The 25,776-nt window shown below is 36.5% G+C and overlaps 1 protein-coding gene across 4 annotated transcripts in view; it reads right to left on the bottom strand.

Annotated features, from left to right (window-relative positions):
- Positions 1-25,776, bottom strand: part of LOC148941104 (serine protease inhibitor 88Ea-like) — a 51,258-nt gene that overhangs the window by 23,678 nt on the left and 1,804 nt on the right. Inside the window, exons 1-3 of one of the 4 annotated variants that reach the window (XM_089103994.1) lie at positions 19,629-19,734; positions 9,003-9,133; positions 850-1,071 (exon numbers count right to left, since the gene is read on the bottom strand). In XM_089103994.1, coding sequence (XP_088960120.1) covers positions 850-1,071; positions 9,003-9,133; positions 19,629-19,734 — 459 coding nt within the window. The other 3 variants (XM_089103996.1, XM_089103998.1, XM_089103997.1) reach the window with 3 other exon arrangements.

Raw genomic sequence — 25,776 nt, 5'->3', positions numbered from 1 at the left:
TTTTATTTAATAACGTTAAGAAATCAAAAATTAATGAAGATTTCAAGGAATATATATCAGCTTAGGTATATTAAATCGACAATGCACATTGTTTTCAGTAAATTCATTTGAATTTTTTTCAGTAAAGTACATATTATACTCTGGCTTTTAGAAAGAATAGGGTTGAGAACCCAACTCTGATTAATTTCTGCTCGTTTTGAGTCTGACTTATTTTAATTTCTGCTTGTTTTGGGTTTCATTTATTTATTGATATGAACTTTCAGTAGTTGTGTGCTTTGTGGATTGTGTGATTCTATTTTTGTTCATTTTTGGTTTAATTTTGGAGTGCTTTACTTTTTTTCGAAAAACTTATTTTGTGCAAAAGTTTTTTTTATTAGTTAATTAAAAAGGTCAAGCATGTCCGTGTCTGAATGGGTAAGGCTACAGAAATTACTTATTTCTACATATGTTAAACAAAATTTCGTTGATTAGCAGTTAGTGGGAATATGGAACACAATTATCTGATCAAGTTTAGGCTGGGGTCTCTGGGCTAGGGTAAAGGTACCTACTGCAGCCCCCTCTCGTAAAAAACAGCACTATGCACCGACCGTTGCAACGCTTTACTTCCTTATTTTTTTAGTTTATCATAAAATTCACTAATTTTTGTAGGCATTTTATTTTCCCCCCCCTCCCTTTTTAGAGATAAAAATGAATGAGAATCCTTGGTAAATGCCCGCCCCCAATCTTCTTAAAACTACCTCGAAGTGTTAATCTACAACAAAGTGTTAAATCCTCCAAGAACTAATGTTAAGAAACAACAAGATGTCGGTGTCGACGATCCCTACACTTTTTTTTTAACACATATATTACCTTGTCCGTTTCTCCTAGTCTTAGGACTTCTCCTAAATTCTTCTGAGTTTCTCCGGCAGATCCAAAATAAGCTAGGAGCAGGGCTGAGTGGACGCTAAATGGCGAGAAGAAGACATTTTGCGGTTTTTTGCTTTTGATACCACCATTATCCGCATAGACTTTCTTGAAAAGATCAATGCTGAAGTCCACTTCTCCAGCATAGAATTCAGCAGCAGATGTTACCTAAAAAAGACTCACTATGTACAATTTGAAACTCATACCAGCTCTCTGTTAGTAAGGAAAGGGTATTCGCCATTTTGATAGGAAGAATATCTCCTGTGTAGGATAAAAAAAAAGCCATAAAATCCACAGAAATATAATTATTTAGACTAAAAATTATAATATTCTGACCATCAACCAAGGCCGTATCCAGGGGGGGGGGGGGTTACCCGGTTTGACCCCCCGAAACTTTTGACAGAGTCAAAATTAGGTCGAAAATTAGTAAAACCTAGGTAAAAATCAGTAAAATTAGTCGAAAACTCAGTCAAAAAATAGTAACCCCCCCCCCCGAAAAAAAATTCTGGATCCGCCCTTGCCATCAACCCTCTCCTTTCTCATTTCTGAATACCAGTGGCGCAATGTCATCAAAATACTGGGGGGGGGCAAAGTCGGAGCCAATTTTTCCAAACCAAGTGAAAATAAAAGTGAAACTGAAAAATGAGCAATATAATAACTACTACTACTACTACTAACAACTCATCGCAGCACCAAGCCGCCTGAGGCCAACGCAGCTACGCACGTTCCTCCTCCACCTCAATATATTCAAGGTCTCCCTTTGTAAACCCCCCGAGGAAGTTCCCATTTCCTTTAAATCTTCCTTTATGACGTCCTCCCACCCCAGACGAGGACAACCTGCATTCCATTTCGTCCTAGGCGGTTGGCCGAAAAGGACAATCTTTGGCAATCTGTCATCCTTCATCCACGTAACGTGCCCTAGCCACCTCAACGTTTCTTTCATTATAACCCTAGAAAGCAGTATTGAGCCACATTTTTCGTACAGCATAGGGCTACTCTTTGAAACACGGTCAGTCAGCCGGGTACCCAGAACAATCCGTAAGCAATTTCTCTGGAAAACATCTAGCAAATGTTCATCCCTCATTGCATGGCCTATGTACATTCGTGCAGGAGATATTATGCTGCCTTCAGGGTCAACTTCTTGCAATCAATTAATGCGACCACAAGGATTGATTACAAATGAGCAACAGGTCATAGTACGATTTCTTTAGCATATAATTTAGAGATTGAACGTGGCGATGAAGTAGTAGTTGGTGTTAAGTCATTTGTGTTTTCCTCCTAAAGGTAAAATAAGACGCATAGGATTTTGACAAGATCTCTTAAGGAACTTTTCGCCGTTTTTAACTTAAAAGTTTTGTAAGATATCCTAGGAGGTTTTTTACTAAAGGAACATGTGATAAAAAGCTTCTAAGGTTTTCCTAACAATCATTATAAAGGACAATTTGAGAAAAATTTCAAGTTGAAAATAGCAAAGATTCTTTACGGATTTTTTCAAAATTCTATGCTTCTGAACTAGGCACAACTATCATTCTAAAGATTTTGTCATTAAAGTGAGATTTTCATGTTACAAATCAAAAACCTTACTGATCCTTAGAATTTACTGATTAACCAACAATCACAACGTTTCATTAATGTCAAAAGGTAAAATATATGTAAGGATGCTCGGAAACTGTGTAGAACGTGGTATAACAGCGACTGTCAAGAAATCTTATTGCTTGAGAAGTGTTAACCCTTCCTTTCAGTATTTTTTTAAACCCTATCTCCTTTCCTTTCAGTGGCTCCATCTTTTAATTCTAAAACTAATAACAACTAAACAGATTTAACTCTGGGGTAACCTTTGGGACAAGAGTGGTAGCCCTTGAGGTAAATCATCTATAAAAATAAGTAAGTATGACGGCACTAGACCCTTAAGATCCAAACTGGGTGCGCTGATTTCTGCTTCGTGGCCCTTCAGCCAGCAAGTGCAATAGGGGGTTGGGGCTAGCCATCCTTGGCTTTCGCACACCCTTCCTTCTTACCTTCCCCAGATTTCTCCAAGTACTTATTTAGATCTGGCCGAGATAACGGAGTCACACCCCTGACCCCCGTCCCAAACCAAATAACCGGCCACGCCAGCAATCGAACCCGTGCCCCTTGGACAAAAGATTCCCAACCCAGTGCGCCAACCAATTAGCTTGAACGACTTTCAAATGCGTCATCTATGGAAATAATAGAAACGAAAGTGGCTCTTGCTGATTGGAATGCAGCACCATATGTTGAAAATCATGCAGTGATCAAAATAAGACAGGCTTACACAAAGTGCCCATTCAACTGGGGATCCCGACACATTCTTTTTACACGGTTCTAAGCCGGCTTAAGCCCTTTGTGTGGACTTGAGAAGAAGTTATTAGTCCTTGGCCTACACTGAAGATTTGAATGGACTGGGGTGGAGGAGGAACACAATTAAATTTGCTGACTTCAGGTGACTTGTTGCTCAAATGAGTTTTTATGTGCAGTAATAGTAGTAGTAGTCGAATCAGAATGAAATTATTATTTCGAAAACAGGGGTGCCAATTCAAGAAAATGTAGGGGGATGACTGTGATTTTTTTTTTATTTCATAAATTTATCATAGATGGGGGAATTTTTTTTCCTTTCCATGAAAATACAAAAAAAGTATTTTTTTCAACATCTTAAGGGCAATCCCCCCAATTTGTGTCTCTGCTCCAAAGCAGTGTTGTGTGGTAAATATTTGTCGCTAGACAGTTTAATTAAAACTGAGGTTTAGATTTATGGTTGCTAAAGACCGTGGTTTAGTCTTTATTTGGTTGCAGCTCCTTCTGAAACTATGATGACTCATGACTAGCCACAAGACTGAAATGTTTGTACTCTGTTGGTGTCATCTGACATTGCTCTGCGACAAGCTGTTCAAAGTAGTTGTAAGGTTTTATTCTGATTAATTTGTTCTGTATGATATTAATCTAATCTGCTATCCTTTGTAAATGGGCTGCATGTTACCAAAACAGGAACTTCAGACTTGACTGAGTTAAATATGCTCCAGATTTTAGCCCAAGTGGCAGCTTTTTTAGATCGCATAGCATGGTTTTTATTTTATTTTTTTTTTAATTTTTATTATTTTTATACTAATGTTTCTTGATTGTATCTTATGACCGATGCACAGCATAAATATTATACAGTATGGAAAACCAGGGTTGCCAAAACTTTTAGGGACAAAAGTGTCCAAATCAGTCGAAAAAGGACACTTTTAGCATCCCTCTAGAAAATTAGCCAAAATACAGGGTTGCCTCTGTGAACTTTCAAAACCTGTGAAAAAAATGCCAAAAAACCTGTGAAATTCGTCCTTCTTAGTTCTGCCACCTAGCAGTCTGTTACCTGCATGAGTTCTGCAGGAATTTCCAGCTTTGACATTAACGGTACATATAAATTAAGTTTAGTGCTAGTTCAATTTGAAGAGATGGCAGAAAAAAAAATCGTCATGAGAATGTCAACAGAGCGAAATTTTATATCGATACCACTACCTATCTTAGTCGAAAAGGAAAGAACCAATCATAGAGATTCATTTTCGCTTCGGTATTTTCATAAGTTATGCGAAAAATATGCGAGTCGTTGATCTTTGGGTGCGACAAGGTCCGAACGGCTGTAAAAACGAAATGTCTATTTTGACCTACATGGTTTTATAGTTAAACAAAAGACGTCAATCACCTTAACCACTCAGCCTACTGGTTGGTCAAGAGGTTAAAGTCGTTTAACAACTCCTCTATCTTCCCGTTTTCTGAACATTTAGAAGTAGCCCTGAGCAAAAATGACATTTTCGAGAACTAAAAAAATGAGAAGACAAGGCCAATCGAAATATATTCGCTTGTTATACTCGATAGAAACTGGCGACCAGCGTTTGACAAAAAACACAGCTGAAAGTATAGAATATAAAAACAGAAACATTGGCTAGCGGCTATAAATAAAATTGAGCCGCAACACAGCTTTTTGGCGAAACTCCTTTCTTTCTATGACAGCAGTGTAATAATAGCCATATGCAAACGGCTACACGCCACAGGGATTTACGCGGAACGCGCCAGCAGGGAATGGCCATTCACTTCTTCTTTCCAGCCTTCTCAGCGGCCTTGGTGACTGCCACCAGCAGTAGGTGGGTCCTTGAAGTTGACCGACTTGATGACAGTGGCGGATCCAGAGGGCAAGGGGGGAGCACCCCCCCCCCTAGCGTAGTTTAAAATAGTGTAATTTACTTAATTAATTCAATTTTGCGTTAATTAAACTTGCTCCTAATGCAAGTTTACCGGATCAACCTATTTTGCCCCCCCCTCCTTTTTTTTCGGATCAACCTATTTCACCCCCCCCCCCCCAAAAAAAATCCTGGATCCGCCCCTGCTTGATGACAAACGTCAACCGTAAGATAGAAGAAAAAGATGGATTCGATAGTTCTAGTATACCACATTGGTTAAGACTTAAGGTTCTATTCCTATTCGGTTGATATGGTGTTCTTGAAAGTCGCAAAAACATCTAAGAAAAATCCCCAAGACGTTACCAAAGCTTAAAAGTAAAGTACAAACTAAAAGCAGTCGTATTTATAAAAAAAAAGAAGAAAATAAAACTTTGGTGTTTTTGCAGATTTTGAGGTATCTATCCCTAAGCGAGAAACTCCTGAACAGAGTAAAAGAGTTGTAGTTTTTGATCGTAGTGCCCTATTGAAACTAAAAAATAATATGGTTCATATTGATTGGGTATCTCTGTTTGGAAATGAGACTGATGTAAATACTAAATTTTCGCTCTTTTATAGTAAGCTTTTAGAAATGGTTAAGGAAGTGGGAGCAGTGAAGAATTCGAAAGGTCGAAAACATAATGGGAGGAAGCCATGGATAACGCATGACCTTCTTCGAAAAATAAATGTAAGAGATAGACTGTTTAAGTCACAAGCTTTAAGACCGACGGATGAGAATAAAGAGCGATACCGTGCTTTTCGTAATTGTTTGAATAATATCCTCCGTGAGGCTAAACAAAAATATTTTAGTATGAAGTTCAAGGATGTCAAAGGTAACCCGTTGAAAACTTGGCAAATAATCCGTAATGTTATAGGTCAGCGGTCTAATATTCTACCAACTGAAGTGACTGTTAATGAGGTTACAATTGCAGATGGTACTGGGATATGTAATGAGTTTTTAAATCATTATTGTTCAGTAGGCCTACAAATAGCCGAGATGTTTTCCTCGTCTCCAGATGACCCACTCTTTGGATCCACTCTACCATCTTCTGCAAATGTATCGCTACATCTAAAGATGATTACATTAGATGAGTTAAGGGATATTTTCTATAGTATGAGAAATAGTTCCTCCAGGAGTTACCTATTGAGCCTAAAAATTCTAGAATGCATTGTCCATTGTATATCTGGTGGTTTGACATCATTGATTAATGATTGCTTCCGTCAAGGAAGGTTTCCAGATTGTTTAAAAAAAGCAAGAGTGACACCGGTTTATAAAGGTGGTGATAGAAATGATTTGGGTAATTATTGCCCAATATCAGTCTTGCCAGTTATTTCTCGTCTTATTGAAAAATGTTTTAGTAATCGGTTGACCTATTTTTTAGAGAAGTTTAAATTTTTTAATAATAATCAGTTAGGTTTAAGAAAAGATAGGAAGACAGAGGATGCATTTATATTTTTGACTATTATAATTAAAATAGCTTTAGATGAAGGATTTAAGGTTGGTGCAGTGTTTCTAGACCTACAGAAGGCTTTTGATACAGTTGACCATGGCCTACTCCTGGAAAAATGCGAGGTCTATGAGATCCGAGGTAAATCTCTTGACCTTATACGGAGTTTCCTTAGTAACCGGTACCAGTTTGTAGAGATGACTTGTATACAATCAGGCGCCCGCCCAGTGACTAGTGGTGTTCCGCAGGGGTCAGTTCTTGGTCCGATTCTTTTTCTATTGTATATTAATGATATACCTAATTGTATCCCAAGTTGTTGTTTTAATGTTAGTGATATGGCCAAAAATCCCAGGAATGAGACGGTGTCATTATTTGCTGATGACACAGTTGCTGTTAGTACCGCGAAAACAGAAGAATTACTTCAGATATCGATGAAAGATGCTACTGAAAGGTTATATTCCTGGTTGAGGGTAAATACATTAAAGATTAATCTGGGTAAGACTAATTTTGTTATTTTTTCCTGTTCACCAGATTTTTATCCATGGTTTCAGGATATTGCAACACAGTATGGAGCTTTAAAGCGGGCGTGTTCTTATAAGTACCTGGGGGTTTATATTTATGAAGTTTTATCATTCAAGCGCAATGTACAGTAGGTTTGTAAAATTGTGTTTCGCAACCTGGGTATAATGAGAAAACTTAAGCATTTTTTCCTCCTTTTGTTATGCTCCTTCTTTATTTTTTCATTATCCATCCATATATATTGTATTGTAGTAGTGTTTGGCTTGGAACATTTCCTTCTATTGCTCGGCCAATACGAGTTCTACAGAACAACGCTGTTCGGCTGTTAGATGGCCTACAACCCTGGGATTCGGTACGAAACGTATATGAGCGTGTAAAGATACTGCCAGCTTCCGGATTACGGGAGTTGTATACACCTCTATTCATTTTTAGGATTCAGAGGGGTATAAACCTCCCGTGTTTTGATAGCTTGGCTAACCTGAGATCTTCTGTCCATGATTATGATACTAGGTCATCTGCAGAGATTAATATTCCACTGGTAGTTTCGGCCCGATCGATGTTTTCTTTGCTTCACAGGGGGATCAGAAGTTGGACCATCTTGATCAAAATATAAAAAATATAGGTGATATTTCTTCGTTTAAGATTGTAATTAAAGGGATGCTTTTTAGTAAGTATGAATTTTAGTTTTTTTTTTTTTTTTTTTTTTTTAAATGATATTGGTAAATTTTTATGGCTCCTGGGGGTGATGATTATGAATATGATAGCAAATTTAATGAAAATGTTAAGGTTTATGGTTTGTGGTGCTGTTTGGAGACTGTGATATAGATAGGTTATTATTTTTTTCGTTTTTTTTATTGTTTTGTTTTGTTAGTGTATTTTTGCCACCCCCTTGGACAAGTTTTTACTTCTTGGGGTCCGCTAAACTTATGTTAAATTGTTTGTTTGTTTAGAATAAATCTCTCTCTAAAGACATTTGGTTTTTGATTTGGAAAAATGTCCAAAAAGTGTCTTTTTTTTCAAAAAGCTGCCTTTTTTGACCCAATAGTGTCCCGGTGTCCCTCAGAGTGAAAAAGTGTCCAAAAGCCACTAAAAGTGTCCATTTGGCATCCCAATGAAAAACTCCTATCTCCTGCATGAAAGAAACTCCGCCTTCGCGCGTGCGCAGTGACAAAACCCCAAGTAGCAACTGAAGTTATTACGACTTACGCAAAGGAAAATTTCCCTTTGCATGTGCTGTGATGTGTCCCATTTCTGAACCAAATTTTCCATACTGTCTAATATTTATACTTTGGATCGCTGTGTATATCACATGACTGAAAAACAGAAAGAGTTTTTGCGGTATGTTTTATAAGCATAAGACCGGGGGCTGAAAAAAACTCCTTCTCTTTACCCCTCAAGTTCAACTCTTCACCTCTTCTGTTGCCCAGAATGAAAGGTTATGAAAGAGACTTGCATCTTTCAAAAACTAAGCTTATCAAAACGGAATAAAAGATCTAAAGCCGAGAAGATCATAGACTCGTTTGTCGTATATAAATTTTTTCTGTCAAAAAAGAAGTGACGGGTTACTGAAAGAGACTGAGCTTTATTGGTAGATTCAACTATAGATATAAAGAAAAAAAACTACCAGAAATAAAAAAATGATATCTAAATGTTAATGATATCTAAAATGTTTTGTGAAAATGATATCTACTTGTTTTGTTGGTTTTAGTACATATAATTTTTACTAAATATAGACCTGGAGATGTCGTATTATTGACAGCAAATTTATTAGAAATGGTATGTCTACATTTTTCTTTAAAGTCAAAATACTTTTGCCTTCTATGTTTTTTATTTACGTAATGTATAGTATTTGCTTTCGATTTCACGCTTGGCCCTACTATTTTAAAAATAAGTACATAGAAATTATACGTTGAATAAGTACCTCTCCTGTGTTAATTATTTGCTTTGCTCCAAAACATTCAGGCTCAGGGATTTCTGTTTCATTTGTAGATATGGCCATTCCAGATATCGCCACCCATAATGATGCAAACGTTAAAAATATTCCCATGGTTCCTAAAATAAAATAATTTTGTTTATGCTTTTATTGTTTCTTTTGTAATCCCTACCCCGCACCTTCTCAAATATTGAGACCAAATAACGTGGAGCTTGCGAAATTCTATTTGCACGTTCCCGTTTTCTAGTGATGAGGTGTAACTCCAAAATAAAGCAGTTTTGCAGGCTAAGCCCCAGTAAAGAGAAAAAGAGTGGTGACAGTCTTAAACTTTCGTGTTAAAACTTTGCATGAATCCTAATGGCAAGGCCGTATTCAGGGGGGAGGGGGTTTGAACCCCTGCCCTAAATTGTTTATCCGAATCGTAAGAAACGTAACAAAAATGAATATAAACAAATTTTTGATGCGTTTTTCAGTTTTTTTGTAGCCCCACCGAAAAAAATCTTTTGTACCCCCCCCAAAAAAAAATCTTGGATAGTGCCCTGCCTAAGGGTTTATTTTTATGAAATGTTTTTGCAAGCCAATCATATTTTCCCTTATTATTTGGATAGAAAACAGCCCCACCTTTTAAAACGCGATTAACTAATCCTGAGCGATAATTCATGACATCTAAACTGACAAGAAAGCGCAATTTCTGGAGAGACAAACGCTGCTATTTTAAAACCTGATTGGTTCTTTTGCGAGAGCCAGTAAAAAGAGTGGAAACTTTGCGAGTCACCTTGTATGTTTCCTTAGAATGTGGTCCTTTTGATCATCATAACCTTGCTTAGTCAGAATCGCATTGGGATAGCCCTGCAAAGAAAATCATTCGAAATCCATTAACATGGTGAATGAAAGCTAATTTTTCCTCTGTCTACTGATGCGAGCTCACTCATTGTGAGCTCTGTATTTACTTGAAAAAAAAAGCTGATAAAATGGGTGAAATTCACCGATTTGGGGAAAATTTCGGGGGAAAACTCCCGATTTTGGGGAAATTTTCCCGATGTGGGGGAAAACTCGTTTTACAGATTATTTTTTAAGGGACAACAGAGCTTTCAGTGAGTGTCTTTGCATCAGTAAACGGAATAAATTAGCATTCATCGATGCATTCCCAAGCTTTACTAGGCCGTTCTTGAGGTTTATTAAAATTTTTGGAAAAAGAAAATCCTTCTGCTGTGTCACGCACTCCACTCGCCAAGCAACGCCACTCTAGCAAAACTTAAGAATGACCTAGTAGGGCTTGGCCAGGTGTTGATATTGTAATTGAAATCCCCTCCCCCTATTTTATAATCTAATGACTTTCTAAACTAAACTTTCAAAATATCTAATAATCTAAACTTTCAAAATAGTGAAAGTAAGTGAAAGATGACAAATCAAAAAGTCTTACAAACCAGTGTGTCACATTTTAATACTGAATACCTACCTCCCTCACACAAAAAGTTGTCCAATTCTATGATCGTAACCGTGTCCAAAATATAGTGGGTGAAGGGGAAAGATCTTTGGAAATGTGGTAATAACTAAACATTTTCATTTTTAAGGATCTTTAGGTAGCACCTGTGGGCACATGGTAGTACACGTGTCTCCCTATAGAGAAGAATAAAATACAATGAATTAAGAGTCAGATCAGCCCCGAAGCCGTATCTGGCTATGCCGATGTACGCTGCCGTTAGCCTACTACTAACGTAGATAGACCCCGGCGCCGCGCCGATGAGGGAAGACCGGTGGCGGCGGGGCAAAAAACAGCACGCCGCGCCGCGCCACCGGTAAGACGCCGGCGGAGCGCCGCCGGTAAGATGTCGGCGGAGCGCCGCCGGTAAGATGTCGGCGGAGCGCCGCCGGTAAGATGTCGGCGGCGCGATCAATGTTGACCACAAACATTAATGTTTTCATCAGTCTTTCTCAAATCACATCTTCAATTTACAACAGATTCGAGCCTATTCATGAGTTCAAAAATTCACAAGTCGCTGGCTGGAAACTGGTCTTCTTCGTTATTCCTCAAGAGAAGTAGAAATCTGGTAGAAACGAAATGGCTGTGACGTTTCAGAACCCTTGCATAATACGAGTAGTTTAAGTATCTATTAGCTATGTATTCTTAACATAAAAAATTATCAAAATTAGTAGTTTTTTTCATCGAGCATTACTGCATATAAAACTTCAAATACTGTTTCAAAAAATTCGTCAGTTATCTGGGTAAAAACTTTGAATATAACTTTGAACTTATAAGCTTAATTTTTTCATAATGCCCTTTGCCTATATCTGTTTTGTCACATTTAAAACAGTTTAAATGGGCGACTTTTATAATTTTTGTTTTTTTTTTTTTTTTTTTTGCTCTTGTATTAAAAATTGGTTTTTAATTATAATTAAAAAAAAATGCATTTTAAAGTTGTTTTTTTGGCTTCTTTATAGAATATATGTCATGTAGGCTAAGGCTGAACTGCTGCTTTTTTATCGCTTTTGGCTGCTCTTTTGGATATTATTCATTTCTTCTTTTAAATAATTTTTTTCTTTTGGGGATTCATTCCAAATTATAAACTGATAAATACCTAATATCCGTCAAATTATAAACTGTATCTAAAAGGAGTAAATTTATCAAATTGAAAAATACATGATGAACACTTCACATGAGAACACTTCAATTACAATGACTCAAAAAATACTTAATGGTTTATTCGGTATGAAGGAAAATGAAGTGCCAGCTATTTTCTTAGGTAAAAAATGAAAAGCTCATCCGTTTTAAATGTAATTAAATAACATAATATGCAGACTGAAGTAGCTCCAGGAAGATGTTGAAATGTTCATCCTAGTTCGTCACTTTTAATCCAAGCAAAATGATAGGACACTTAGTATCATTTATTGAGTTTAAGCTTTGATTTCCAAATGCTCACCAGAATTACCAAATTTAAGAAAGTCGCAACAATAAGTCACTTGTGGTCAAAATACTTAGACTCCTCTTTGATCCCCACCCAGGGTCAAAGCTTCTGCTATGGTCATTTTTCATGGAAATCTCCAAAGAGTTTCTTTTTCAAATAGCTTACAATCATAGTTAGGGTTCTTCAGACTTTTTTGCTCTTATGCAAAGCTTTGAAAAAAGTATTATAATATTTCAAATGTTACATTTGCGCATAATTTTGGTCATTATTTGGGGAGTGATCACATGTCTTAAACCACTGTAGACACTTAAGAACGTTGCAGCATCTAGTACCCTAAGGTCATAAGACTGTCAAAGACTCCTCCTTGAACCTCCCAAATTGAAAGCTTTTATTACGACCCGACCTTTTAATGTAACTTGGGCACTGGACCAAGGACGCCATTGTTACTGGAGCGCAACGTTAGGTGGGGATGTCGATATCGCTTTCGTCACACCGATTCGTTTTAGTGTGAATCTGTCAGGTACATATGAATGAATGTTTTCAAAGTAAACCCGTTTCATCAATAGGAAAAAAAACGGATTGGAAGCATATGTACCTTTCCCTTTGGACGATAAAACCATGCAAGTGCTGTATCAAGTATAACTCACGAAAATCTTGTTAATTTTGTCAACTTTTCAACTTTTCGGCATCCCTGCTTTAAATAAAAAAAAAAATCAAGGTACTATCACTTAAATATAATAAAACTATATGCCCCCCTTCTGGAGACCATCTTGATAGGCTACCGTCTTTGCTTTAAATAAACAAAAAATTAAATTCTTGGCACCCCTGCTTTAAAAAAAAAATCGAGGTATTATCATTTAAATATGATAGCTCAATCTCCCCCCCCCCCTCTGGATACCACCTTGATAGGATGCCGTCTCTGCTTTATATTAAAAAAAAAATGAACTTTTTGGGATCCCTGCTTTCAATAAATAAAATTTCGAGCTATTATCATTTAAATATAATACCTCCCTACCCCCCCCTCTGGATACCACCTTGATAGGATACCGTCTAAGCTTTCATTAGAAAAATAATTTACTGAATAATAAACAAGGTCACTATATGGTTCAAACAAACACGCAAAATAACGCTAGCTTAGTGTTCCTTGAAAAAAAAATTGAGGGTGAGTAAAGAAGTACAAAGACAACAACAAAAATGTCGAAATTATTCAGATATACCTCAAATTATCGGAAAACTGAGTGATAGATTCGCCATAGCATTCCATAAGATCCAAGGAATTGAATTTAAAGGGAGCACACAAAAGCCAAATTAGGTCAGTAGCCTGTCAGAATTCACAAAAGACCCCAGACAGTGAACAAGTCTCAATTGAGGGCTCTGGGTATATCAATATATTCCAATGAGTTCTCGGGGACTTTAATATACATTCCTCCTGCCTCCACTTTAAATTAAAAAAAAACAATTAACTTTTCGGCACCCCTGCTTTCAATAAAAAAATTAGGTATTGTCATTTAAAAATGATAGCCCCATATCCCCCTACCCGATAGGCAATAATTTAAAATTTATTTATGAATCATATTTTTCGGGTAACTTCCGGAACAATCTTTAATTCCCCAACCTTGTACATATCTTATACTATAGCTAAATTTTGTCTCAACCGAAGGCTGTTTTTTTTTTTGTGGGGGGGGGGGGGGAAAATGTTCCAGAAAGAAGATTGTATTTTATATCCGGTGTTTAATAATTGAGTATTAAACATAAAGAAAATCTTATCTAAAAACAGCAAAAAAAAAAATCTGCAAACCTACAATTCAGCTGTAGAAACAATCTGTAGGCTGTCAATTTCAAAATCCAACAAAAGGCTGAAGCTGTATAGTAGTGAATGCGTTCTATAATTCTATTCAACTTCTTGACTAGAAGATAAAATTCTTGACTACGAATGATGTAAGAAATAGCGATTGGGAAACTGCATTCGAAATGATTTAAACTCATTTCATAAAGACGATAACTTTTTTTTGTCAACATATGAAGAACTCTGTATATTGCAATATTTGCAATAGCATATTGCATCTGTTTGGTTTTTATGCAAAGTAACAAAAGAGACGAAAATTAATGAACAACAGAGCAGTGAAGAATTATGGTATGCCAAGTACTATTTGGAAGGGAAAGTCACTGGTGATAAATCACTAGGGGTGGCACCGTGATTGCGTGATTTTCGGGGATTGGGGGAAGCAATTTTTTTTGGGGGGTGACGCATAGATTTTCGGGGAAATACCCGAGAATTCGGGGATAGTGCAAGCCCTGCTTGATTTATAATCAGGAAAATCGAAATACTAAACCACACGAGAAGGAAAAGCTCCGACTTTGCGGTTGACGCAATAAAGAATTGGCGTAAAAATAATTTAAAGTCGACCGAAACGACACTTCGGCAGTGTTCGACCGGGCCTCTCGTCGGCGGCGTTCGGTCGATCTGCCGGCGCGGCGCCGGGGTCTAAACGTAGAAACTATTTTCCTCGTAACAACCGTTTCTCACAGTTTTCAAACAGTTTGTGGTAACGAACTGTAAGTAAGGAGCGATCCGGCTCAATAGTAACTCAAGCTCTAAAAAACGGAATTTTGATACCAACAGATACATCAAAAGAATCGGATTTTTATGCTGATTTTAATACATAAGTTCCATCAAATTCAGTCAAATTCACCATCTGATTCAGCGTATCAGAGAACCATACTGTAGAGGTTTCAAGCTCCTATCTACACAAATGTTGAGTTTTGTATTTTTGCCAGAAGAAAGATCACGGATGCGTGTTTTTTCCCCAGAAAAAAGAGGGCTCATTCGAATGGAAATTAAAAGTTCTAGTGCCCTTTTTAAGTGACCAAAAAACTGGGGGGTAACTAGGCCCACTCCCACGCTCATTTTTCCCAAAGTCACCGCATCAAAGTTTCAAGATAGTCATTTTGCTCAGCATAGTCGAAACATCTAGTAACTATGTCTTTGAGGACGACTTAATCCCCCACAGTTCCCAGAGGAAGGGCTGCATGTTATGAACTTTGCCCATTGTTTACATATAGTATTGGTAATTGGTAAGTTTACAGACGTTTTCAGGGAGGATTGGTTTACGTGGGAAAATCTTTCCATGGAGGAATTTTTCATGGGGGAAGAGAATTTACATGAAGGCGCTGGATTTTCCAGCATTACTTAAAAAACAATCAGAAATTAAATAAAAAAACAAACTTTTTCAACTGAAAGTAAGGAGTAACATTAAAACTTAAAATGAACAGAAATTATTACGTATATGAGGGGGTTTGTCCCCTCCTCAATACGTCACTCTTTACGCTAAAGTATTTTTAATAATTTCAAAAGAGCTATTTATTCTAATTAAACGGCCTTTGTAATACAGGGGATAAGGATGTGATTCCAATTTTTAAACAATTGGAACAAAATTCGAACTTTAGCGTAAAGAGCGAGGTATTGATGAGGGGGCAGACCCCTCATATTACGTATATGAGGAAGTTCGACTCCTTGTCAATACCTCGCTCTTTATGCTAAAGTTCAAATTTGTTAAATAATGGCCGATATAATCAATAACTTGTTTGTGTTATTTTCCGGCCAATCTTAGCATTTAATTTTACCGTAAGAAGCTTTATAAATATGATATTTATGTGATAATAAATCAAAGATATTGTGTGTCTTCGACTTGTTGTTGCTATTAAATAAAAAAAAGTTTTTTCGAACTGAAAGTAAGGAATAACATTAAAACTTACAAGGAACATAAACTATTATGTATAAATATCATGAATATAAATTATTACGTATATCTTTGAAAGAGCTTTTCTTTAATCATTTCGGTGATTTGAGAATTGCTCAACTTGTGACTTTCATTTTCATAAAAATAGTTTCGACTTCTTTGGCCGTTTTGTTACTATGCCTTACAAAATTAGTTCCGCAAATATCGCTAATTTAAGTTACTTGGGAGAATCTCTCCAAGGAGAAATTTCTCGTGGGGAAGGGGAATTTTCCATGGAGGGGAGCTGGATTTTCAGACATTATTTAAAAAACGATCAGCAAATAAATAAAAACAAGTTTTTTCAACTCAAAGTAAGAAGCAACATTAAAACTTAACAGGAACAGAAAATTTTACATATATGATATGGGTTGCCTCTCCTCAATAGCTCACTCTTATGCTAAGGTTTCATTTTTAACTTTTAAAAGAGGCTATTATTCTAATTAAACATCCTTTGTGATTCAGGAGTCATTCTTAAAAAAACTGTAACAAAAATCAAATTTAGGCTATTATAAGGTTATTATTAGTTTAAAGAAAGTAAAATTAATATGCAAATTTGGTTTTAATTTTTCATGTACGGTGAGAAATCTTCAAAATCTGCATTAATTCAAAAACATTCAGAAATTAAATAAAAAAACAAGTTTTTTTTAACTGAAAGTAAAGAGCAACATTAAACCTTAAAACGAACAGAAATTATTCCGTATATGAAAGGGGCTGTCTCCTCCTGAGCACCCTGCTCTTTACGCTAAAGTTTTTTATTGTTTTATAAAGTTGAGATGTGGGAAAGAGTCAAGTTTCAAGTTTGACTCTTTATCACAACTCAACTTTATAAAACAATAAAAAACTTTAGTGTAAAGAGCGGGGCGTTGAGGAGGGGACAGCCCCTTTCATATACGGAATAATTTATGATCGTTTTAAGTTTTAATGTTGCTCCTTACTTTCAGTTAAATAAATCCCTTTTGTTTTATTTGATCTCTTCATAAACTGAGGAAATGGGAGTCAGAAGTATTGCTATCATTATATCACATATCATTGATATGTGGTCTCCATTTTCTCAGTTTATGAAGGAAAAAAATTTCGAGCTCGCGATTCTCAGAGTTAAGGCCCCAATCTTATTCAAGGTCGTTTCTAAAATCTAAGTTAATGTTTATATGTTTGTATGTTTGTATAACTTTTTGGCGCACCCCCTCTCCCTGAACAAAATTCTAGATATGTCCCTGACTGCAATGCTTTTTGCAGCAATGCCAATGCCTTTTGACTGCAATGCCTTTTTTATAATTAAAAAAAGTAATTTAAAAGCTATCCCCCCGAGATCCTAAATTTTCTTGAATTTCTGGCAACTTCTTACTCAAATTAAAAAAAAAAAATATACTTTTTATTAAAATTAAATTACGCATGAAATTTAGACAGCTATTTCTTTTCCTCAAAATAGGAGTTTACCTAAAATTTGGTTTCGAGGGAGAGGGCTTAATTTAGGGGAAGTGAAAACGCACATTTATATGGGAAACAAAACTATAGGACAAATTATAACAATCATGAAATTGGGGGGGGGGGGCTGACACCCTTCTCCGTCGTGAAAAAGAAAGAAAGATTTATCTCAGACAGAAGCTCAATGTATTAGGCCCGGGGTACTTAAAGTTAATTTGTCCAACTTACTACTTTCAAAAATATCCTAATTAAAAACCTATCATCTAAAATTTTTATAAAATACCCTTAAGCATTTAAGCAAAAAAAAAGAAAAAAAAGTATGAACCAATTGAGAAGTAAGGTTTTTTCTTGTATTGAAGAGTAATTGTACTCTGTGAATGAAACCACCAGGAATAGATCCAGAACCTCAGTGATCCCCAACAATATATTTTAATTCCCTAGGAAGGTATTTTGAACTAAATACCCCCACCCGTTCCTCCTCTAAAGGGCACTGACCCTTGATGACTGTTTAAAAGTGTTATAAAAGTAAAACCTCAAGGAATAGACCCACTGCTAAAATGAGGCACGTGAGGAAGTGTTTTGAGCCTCACACCTTTGCTCAATCCTGATTTATTATTAAATAAAAAAAAACAATTTTTTTAAACTGAAAGTAAGGAGCGACATTAAAACTTAAAACGAACAGAAATTATTCCTTGTGTGAAAGGGGCTGTCCCCTCCCCAACGCCTCGCTCTTTACGCTAAAGTTTGACTTTCTCACGACTCTATTTTTTTTAAACAATGAAAAACTTTAGCGTAAAGAGCGAGGCGTTGAGGAGGGGACAGTTCCTTTCATATACGGAATAATTTCTGTTCGTTTTAAGTTTTAATGTCGCTCCTTACTTTCAGTTTAAAAAACTTGTTTTTTTATTTAATTTCTGATCGTTTTTTAGTTAATGCAGCTTTTATTTTGGCTTTTATTTTAAATCCGGCGCCCCCTTCATAGCAATGTCCCTTCCCCCATGAAAACTTCCTTCATGAAAAGATCCTCCCATATAACCCCCGACCCACCCCCATCCCCCACTACCAGAAGAAATTCCCCCTGAAAACGTCTATATACTTCCCAATAACCAATGATATTATGTTAACATTGGGTAAAGTTCATAACTTTCAGCCATCCCCCTGGGGGCTTTGAGGTATTAATTCATCCTAAAATACACAGTTATAATATTTTTGACCATGCTGAACAAAATGGCTATCTCAAAATTTTGATCGGGTGACGTTGGAAAAAAAATGAGCGTGGGAGGGGGCCTAGTTGCCCTCCATTTTTTGGTCACTTAAAAAGGCCACTAGAACTTTTAATTTCCGTTCCAATGAGTCCTCCCACGATATTCTAGGACCACTGGGTCGATACGATCACCCCTGGAAAAAAACAAAAAACAAATAAACACGCATCCGTGATCTTTCTTCTGGCAAAAAATGGAAAATTCCACTTTTTGTAGATAGGAGCTTGAAACCTCTACAGTAGGGTTCTCTGATACGCTGAATATGATGGTGTGAATTTCATTAAGGTTCTATAACTTTTAGGGGGCCTTTCCCCCTTTTTTCGAAAATCAGCCAAATTTTCTCAGGCGCGTAACTTTTGATAGGTAAGATTAAACTTGATGAAACTTATATATTTGAAATCAGCATTAAAATATGATTCTTTTGATGTATCTATTGATATCAAAATTCCGTTTTTTAGAGTTTCGGTTACTATTGAGCCCGGTCGCTCCTTACTTGCAGTTCGTTACCACGAACTGTTTGATAAGGTTTCAAACACTTGTGATCTAATTCTTAAGTTTAGGGATCAAGTTATGATATTATTTGAAATCTTGCTGAAATAATAGGAATTGTATCTTCAAAGTTATAGCTAGAAGAGACTAAAATCCCAAAATTAAGGTAAAACGCTTTTTGTCAAAATTTAGACAGATAGAACATCTCAGGAATCTTCTAACCCCTAGAAATTAGAAAACTGTAGAGGCAGTGGCTTGGTAACAACCTTGCAGGGTATATTTTGCACTTTGAATTGATTTGCGAAAGACCCATTCGCATAACTCAACTGCTTTCCGAGACAGAAAGAAATGCCTCAGCTAGAACTTTACCTTTTGGACCAATTTGGGAGAGGGAGGTTGTAACTCCCAATATCTTCAGGGTATTCAAGCGAAAGTAGCCTAATTAGGATCCAAATATTCCATGGGTCTTATATTGGTGTTTTGATCACTCTAAGGTGGGGGCTCCATACTGGTCCAGAAAACTTAAATTTTATCAGGCACTTCGCAGGATAATCGAGACTTTCCTTGGGAGCTCAGGTCCCTTAAAGCTTAACCTGGAATAGGAAATGCCCTCCCACGTTCTACGCCTATTAGTTTTCGTGAGTTTACCAGCAAACGTATTTATCCAACATTTATCCAAATTCCAAGAATAGTTTTTCTGAACTAAAGGCTTCATCCAAAATACTTTATCATACGAAACAGAACAAAATTTACCGCAAGAGATTCCGGTTTGATTAAAGCCGTCGAAACCAGAGTCTACAAATAAACTAATTGTTTGCGCAGGGTTGGTAGTAACCCGAAAAACCTTAACCTTGTCCATCTCCGGGTCTACGACCCTCAATAAATGTCCCTGACAGTCACACAGAGAGGGAAAGTAAAATACCTTACTTGTAGTGAAAGTTTGAAATGCTGAAATATATGTTTTTTAGCTATTATATCTCTCCAAATAATAGTAAAAAAAATAGAATAAAATTTAATTGCTTTACTATTCAACTTTTGGGCCCTAACATTAAAATACGTATACACATCAGGGAGGAAGGCCTTAAGAAACTCTCGAATTGCACCCCTCCCTCTTAGGGCCTTTTATTAAGCGGTTTTTAAAAGGTCAGTTTATGAAAACGAATTCTTTTGAGACTTAAACCCGTGAGAAAAAGAAGAAGAAATATTTTGAACATTTTGCACTCAAATTTTGCTGTTATCTCAATTAAAATCAGTTTTTGAAGTGGAATAATGGAATGAATTGCGAAAATAGCGAAAATTTGTTCTCTGAGTTTTTTTTTCTCTGTCCAATTGTTAGCTAACAATGTTAGCAAGCAGTTATTGTTAGGAGGGCGGAAACCCGATTGTTAGTTAACAATTCGCAGCAATGTAATAATTGGAATACAAACTTGGAAATAAAAATTTTGAGCTCTAGAGATTGTTTGTGGATCTAAGAGGTCCTCAAGGCAGCAAAAAATTGGAAAAAACGTTAGTTAAGTCAGAGCAGCCGAAAATGTTTTTGTCTCAAATTGGTTGGATAAAGGTTTACATCTAAATTGTCCACAATTTTTCCAAGAAATATTAACAGTCCTGAATTCTATATTAAAATTATAAGACTAGAAACCACACTGCTTGGATGCATTATCTAGTTTTTGAAAATTGTACTTTAAATGTCTCAACAATTTTCTCCAACAATGAATCGATTAGTTAAATAAGTTCTCTAACAATGTAACTTAACGGTTTTGTTAGTTAACAGCAACCCAACCCCTGTAGAAATTGTTAGCTAACAGCTTTGGTTTGGATGGGGGAAAAAGTCCTTTTTACAATATGTCTTAGTATGTTTCATATATTTTATGTTGCAATATATTATACAACTTCAATTTTTTTTAATTTCTAGGGGCAGACACCCCTCTTCCCTCTATAAATATCACAAAAGCTATGATATTTTTAATGAGACATTGATCCACGCATTAGCATAAGGCACACATAAGTAAAGAAATAATCCTCTAAAATCAGCTGGCTACACAACGTGTTGAAAACCAAATAACCAAATCGAAAAAAGCTTTCATATAGATCAAAATAAATGTTTTATATACTTATTATAATTAACACGGCTGCAGTTAAGGTAGGAAATGAGTTTTGTATTAAATCAGGAGTTAAGCAGGGCTGTGTTCTATCTCCCTTTATATGGATTATATTGATGGATTTTGTATTAAGGAGCACTGGAAAGGCAATGGGAGACCACGGAATCAAATGGGGGGGGGAAATCTCCTTAACTTAGATTATAATGATGATTTAACCATCCTAGAGGAAAGTGTGAACAAAATGAATGAACTTTTAGAGGTTTTGCCAGTTCAAGGTGCTAGAACAGGTTTGAAAATTAATGTTAAGAAGACTAAGTCACAAGGCTAGGAATAACTGAAGATGAAAAGGTGGCGTTGGGTAATGAAAAGATTGATCAAGCTTCACTTACCTTGGCAGTTTTCTTAGTAAAGATGGTGGGATCAGTGAAGATGTTAAAAGTAGAATAGCCAAGGCTCAGGGTGTTTTTTTCACAATTAAAAATAGTTTGGAAGAATAGGAAGATAAGTCTGCAAACCAAGATTAGAATATTAGAAGCTACAGTGATGACAGTAGTCAAATATGGCTGTGAAGCATGGACGTTTCGAAAAGCGGATGAAGATTTTCTAGATGTATTCCAGAGAAATTGCTTAAGGAGTGTTCTGGGTACCCGGATGACTGACCGTTTTTCAAACAATAGGCTCTACGAAAAATATGGTTCAATACCGCTCTCTAGGGCTATAAAGAAAGAAAAGTTGAGATGGCTAGGGCAGGTTGTGCGGATGAAGGATGACAGATTGCCGAAGACTGTTCTTTTCGACCAACCGTCTAGGGCTAAGCAGGTCGTCCTCGTCTGGGGTGGGAGGACGTCATAAAGAAAGATTTAAAGAAATGGGAACTTTTTGGGAGGGTGTAAAGAGGGAAGCCTTGAATAGAATGGGATGGAGGAGGAGCGTGCGTAGCTGTGTTGGCCTCAGGCGGCATGGGGCTGCGGTGAGTTGTTAGTAGTAGTAGTAGTATAATTAACAATTTTTCTGGTTGAAATATTTATCATGGTTGTTATTCCACAAACAACAAGAGTTTGCTTGCAAAGAATCTCAGTTTTATTATTACAAATATAGGACACGTTTTGCTCATCCTGATAGATTCTATTTTTTTGCAATTGAAATTTCGTCTTTTTTCCAATAAAAAAATGACTTTAAAGCACCTAGTTTAAAATTTGCTTGATTGTAACGCCACAGACAAACATATAATTTACCTGTGATAAATCCTGCGATTCAAAAGCTTTTCGTACTTTTTACCGGCTTAAAATTTCAAACAAAAGAGCTATTCGATATCGACTTGAGGGCTAAATCATAGACAGCGCAATAGCGCTGCCTAAGTAAAGAACGATGTTGGCACAATGCATTATTTTTTTTGTTTCCATACCCGGGCACTTCGTATCGAAGGAGTTGTCGTAGAAACTTCGAAAAGGGCTCATTCGAAGCTTAAAACGAACAGAACGAACAGAAATTATTCCGTATATGAAAGGGGCTGTCCCCTCCTCAACGCCTCGCTCTTTACGCTAAAGTTTTTTATTGTTTAAAAAGATAAAGTTGTGAGACAGAGTCAAACTTTAGTGTAAAGAGCAAGGCGTTGAGGAGGGGACAGCCCCTTTCATATACAGAATAATTTCTGCTCGTTTTACGTTTTAATGTTGCTCCTTACTTTCAGTTAAAAAAACTTGTTTTTTATTTAATTTCTGATAGTTTTTTAATTAAAGCAGCTTTTACTTTGGCTCACCGTCATTGAATAAGTAAACAAAATTTGCGTAAAAATTTTACTTTTCTTTTGCTAAATGGCTGTCTCTAAATTTGGTTCTGACGTAATTTACAAATTAACTTACGTAACGAACTTCTATATTCATATATTTTTCTTCTGGCAAAAAATACAAAGTTGCAGGTTTTTGCAGATATGACCTTGAAACCTATGTTGTAGTGTTTTCTGATACGCTGAATCTGACGGTGTGATTTTCATTAAAATTCTTTCACTTGTAGAGGATGTTTCCCCCCTCTTTAAAAAATCAGGTAAATTTTCTCAGGCTCGTAGCCTTTGATGAGTAATACTAAACTTAATAAAATTCATATATTTAGAATCAGCATTAAAACTTATTCTTTTGATACATTTATTGACATCAAAGTTCCGTTTTTAAAAGTTTCGATTACTATTGAGCCGTATCGCTTGTTTTTTTTTTTATTGTTTTTTTATTACGTATATGTTATTACGTATATGATGGGGTTCTCCCCTTAGTCAATACCACGCTTTTTACGCTAAAAGTTAAAAAATTTTTAAATTCACAAACCCCTGAATCACAAAGGCCGTTTCATTAGAATAGATAGCTCTTTTGAAAGCATTAAAAAAACTGTAGCGTAAAGAGCAAGGTATTGACTTGGGGGAGAACCCCCTAATATACGTAATAATTTTTGTTCGTTTTAAGTTCTAACGTTGCTTCTTACTTTCAGTTGAAAAAAACTTGTTTTTTTTTATTTAATTTCTGATCGTTTTTTAAATAATGCTTGGAAATCCGGCGCCCCCTTCATAGAAATGTCCTTACCCCAAAGAAACATCCTCCACGGAAAGATTCTCCAGAGTAACCCCCTCCTCCGCACCCGTCCCCACCAGAAAAAATTCTTCCTGAAAATGTCTGTATACTTCCCAATAACCAATACAATATGTAAGCAATGAGCAAAGTTCATAACTTGCAGCCCTTCCCCTGGGAACTGTGGGGGATTAAGTCATCCTAAAAGACATATTTATTAGATTTTCGACTATGCTGAACAAAATGGTTATCTCAAAATTTTAATTGGGTGACTTTGAGAAAAAAATGAGCGTGGGAGGGGGCCTAGTTGCCCTCCATTTTTTCTGTCACTTAAAAAGGGCACTAGAACTTTTAATTTACGTTCCAATGAGCCCTCCTACAATATTCTAGGACCACTGGGTCAATACGATTACCCCTGGGGGAAAAAAAATAATAAATACGCACACGTGATCTTTCTTCTGGCAAAAAATGCAAAATTCCACATTTTTGTAGATAGGAGCTTGAACCCTCTACAGTATGGTTCTCTGATACGCTGAATATGATGGTGTGAATTTCATTAAGGTTCTATAATTTTTAGGTGGTCTTTCCCCCTTTTTTCGAAAATCGGCCAAATTTTCTCAGGCACGTAACTTTTGACGGGTAAGATTAAACTTGATGAAAATTATATATTTGAAATCAGAAATGAAATTTGATTCTTTTGATGTATCTATTTGTATCAAAATACCGTTTTCTAGAGTTTCGGTTAGCATTGAGCCGGGTCGCTCCTTACTTACAGTTCGTTACCACGATCTGTTTGAAAAGCCAAGACAGATAGTCCAAGTAATTGAGAGGCAAACAAGGACGCCCACCTATGGTCTTAAGAAGATTGACCAAGAACTTAGAATTGACAAAGGACCATTAATTTTCTTGAAATAACAGGCGAACAATCTTTTAAAGCCATCTTTATCTTTCAAATAGTACCTAATCGTTGCCTAAGCTCAGCCCCACATTCTGAGAAAATTTCAGTTTTTCACAAATTTTTCAAATTTTTGGTCACTTGCCCGAGACTCTGGGCGGGTTTTAAGTTATGCCCTGAGGGCATATATGAACGATGTTGGCAAAATGTGTTATTTATTATTTTTTTCCTTTAGAGCAGGGCACTTCGTATCGAAGAAGTTGTGATAGAAACTTCGAAAATGGCTCATTTAATTGGAAATGGGAATGGCTTGTCCCTTTTTTAATAGTCAAAAGTGATCGGAGGGGAAGTAACACCCCTTTAACACCCACCATTTTCCCAAAGACATACGGTCAAAATTTTGATATGGCCATTTGTTCAACGTAGTTTATTTCCACATAGAAAGTATGTTTTTGAGGAGAAAAGTCCCCCACAGCCCTCAGGGCAAGGGTTATAAGTTATGGCCTGGGGGTATATAAGGTTTTTATAGAAGGCGGTGTCGTAGAAGCTTCAAAAACGCTCATTCGATGGGAAATTCAAAGGGCTAGTGCCCTTTTTAATACTCGAAAGTGATTGGACGGCAACTAACCCCCCTCTCACGCCCACCTTTCTCCCAAACACCTCCAATCTAAATTTTGAGATAGCCATTTTATTCAACGTATTTTTATGTTCTGTAAATTAGGTCTTTGAGGTTGACAATCCCCTCAAAGCCCTCAGGGCAAGGGTTGTAAGTTATGCCCTGGGGGCTTATAAGGTTTTTTATAGAACGCGTTGTCGTAGAAACTTCAAAAAGGGCTCATTCGATTAGAAATTGAAATGGCTAGTGCCCTTTTTAATAATCGAAAGTAATTGGAAGGCAACTAACACCCCTTCCAGGCCAACCATTTCCCCAAACACATCCAATCAAAATTTTGAGATAGCCAATGAGTATTCTTAGAGTAAACAAAATTTCAACTACATATTTTTAAGTCAAGGAGGGGGAGGGGGTAAAGTAGAGTGATGTACGTTTAGGAGTGACATAAGTTGGTATTTTTGGATATTTATAGCAGTTCCAAATTCTGGAACTGCTATCCAAATTCTGGTGTTCTATCCCCCTTTATATGAATTATTATGATGGACTTTGTTTTAAGCAGTACAGGAAAGGCAATGGGGTACCACGGAATCAAATGGGGAGGAAAAAGTCACCGGGACTTGAATTATACTGATGGTTTAAGCATCCTAGATGAAAGTGTGAGCAAAATGAATGATGTTTTAGAGGTTTTGCGAGTTCAGGGTGCTACTATTGGTTTGAAAATTAATGTTAGGAAGAC

The sequence above is a fragment of the Artemia sp. Qi Xiang Cuo genome, chromosome 18, assembly GCF_049724085.1.
Source record: "Artemia sp. Qi Xiang Cuo chromosome 18, ASM4972408v1, whole genome shotgun sequence".
Classification (NCBI taxonomy): domain Eukaryota; kingdom Metazoa; phylum Arthropoda; class Branchiopoda; order Anostraca; family Artemiidae; genus Artemia; species Artemia sp. Qi Xiang Cuo.
Note: the sequence above shows the minus strand (reverse complement) of the source record. Positions and strands in the feature narration are given on the sequence as shown.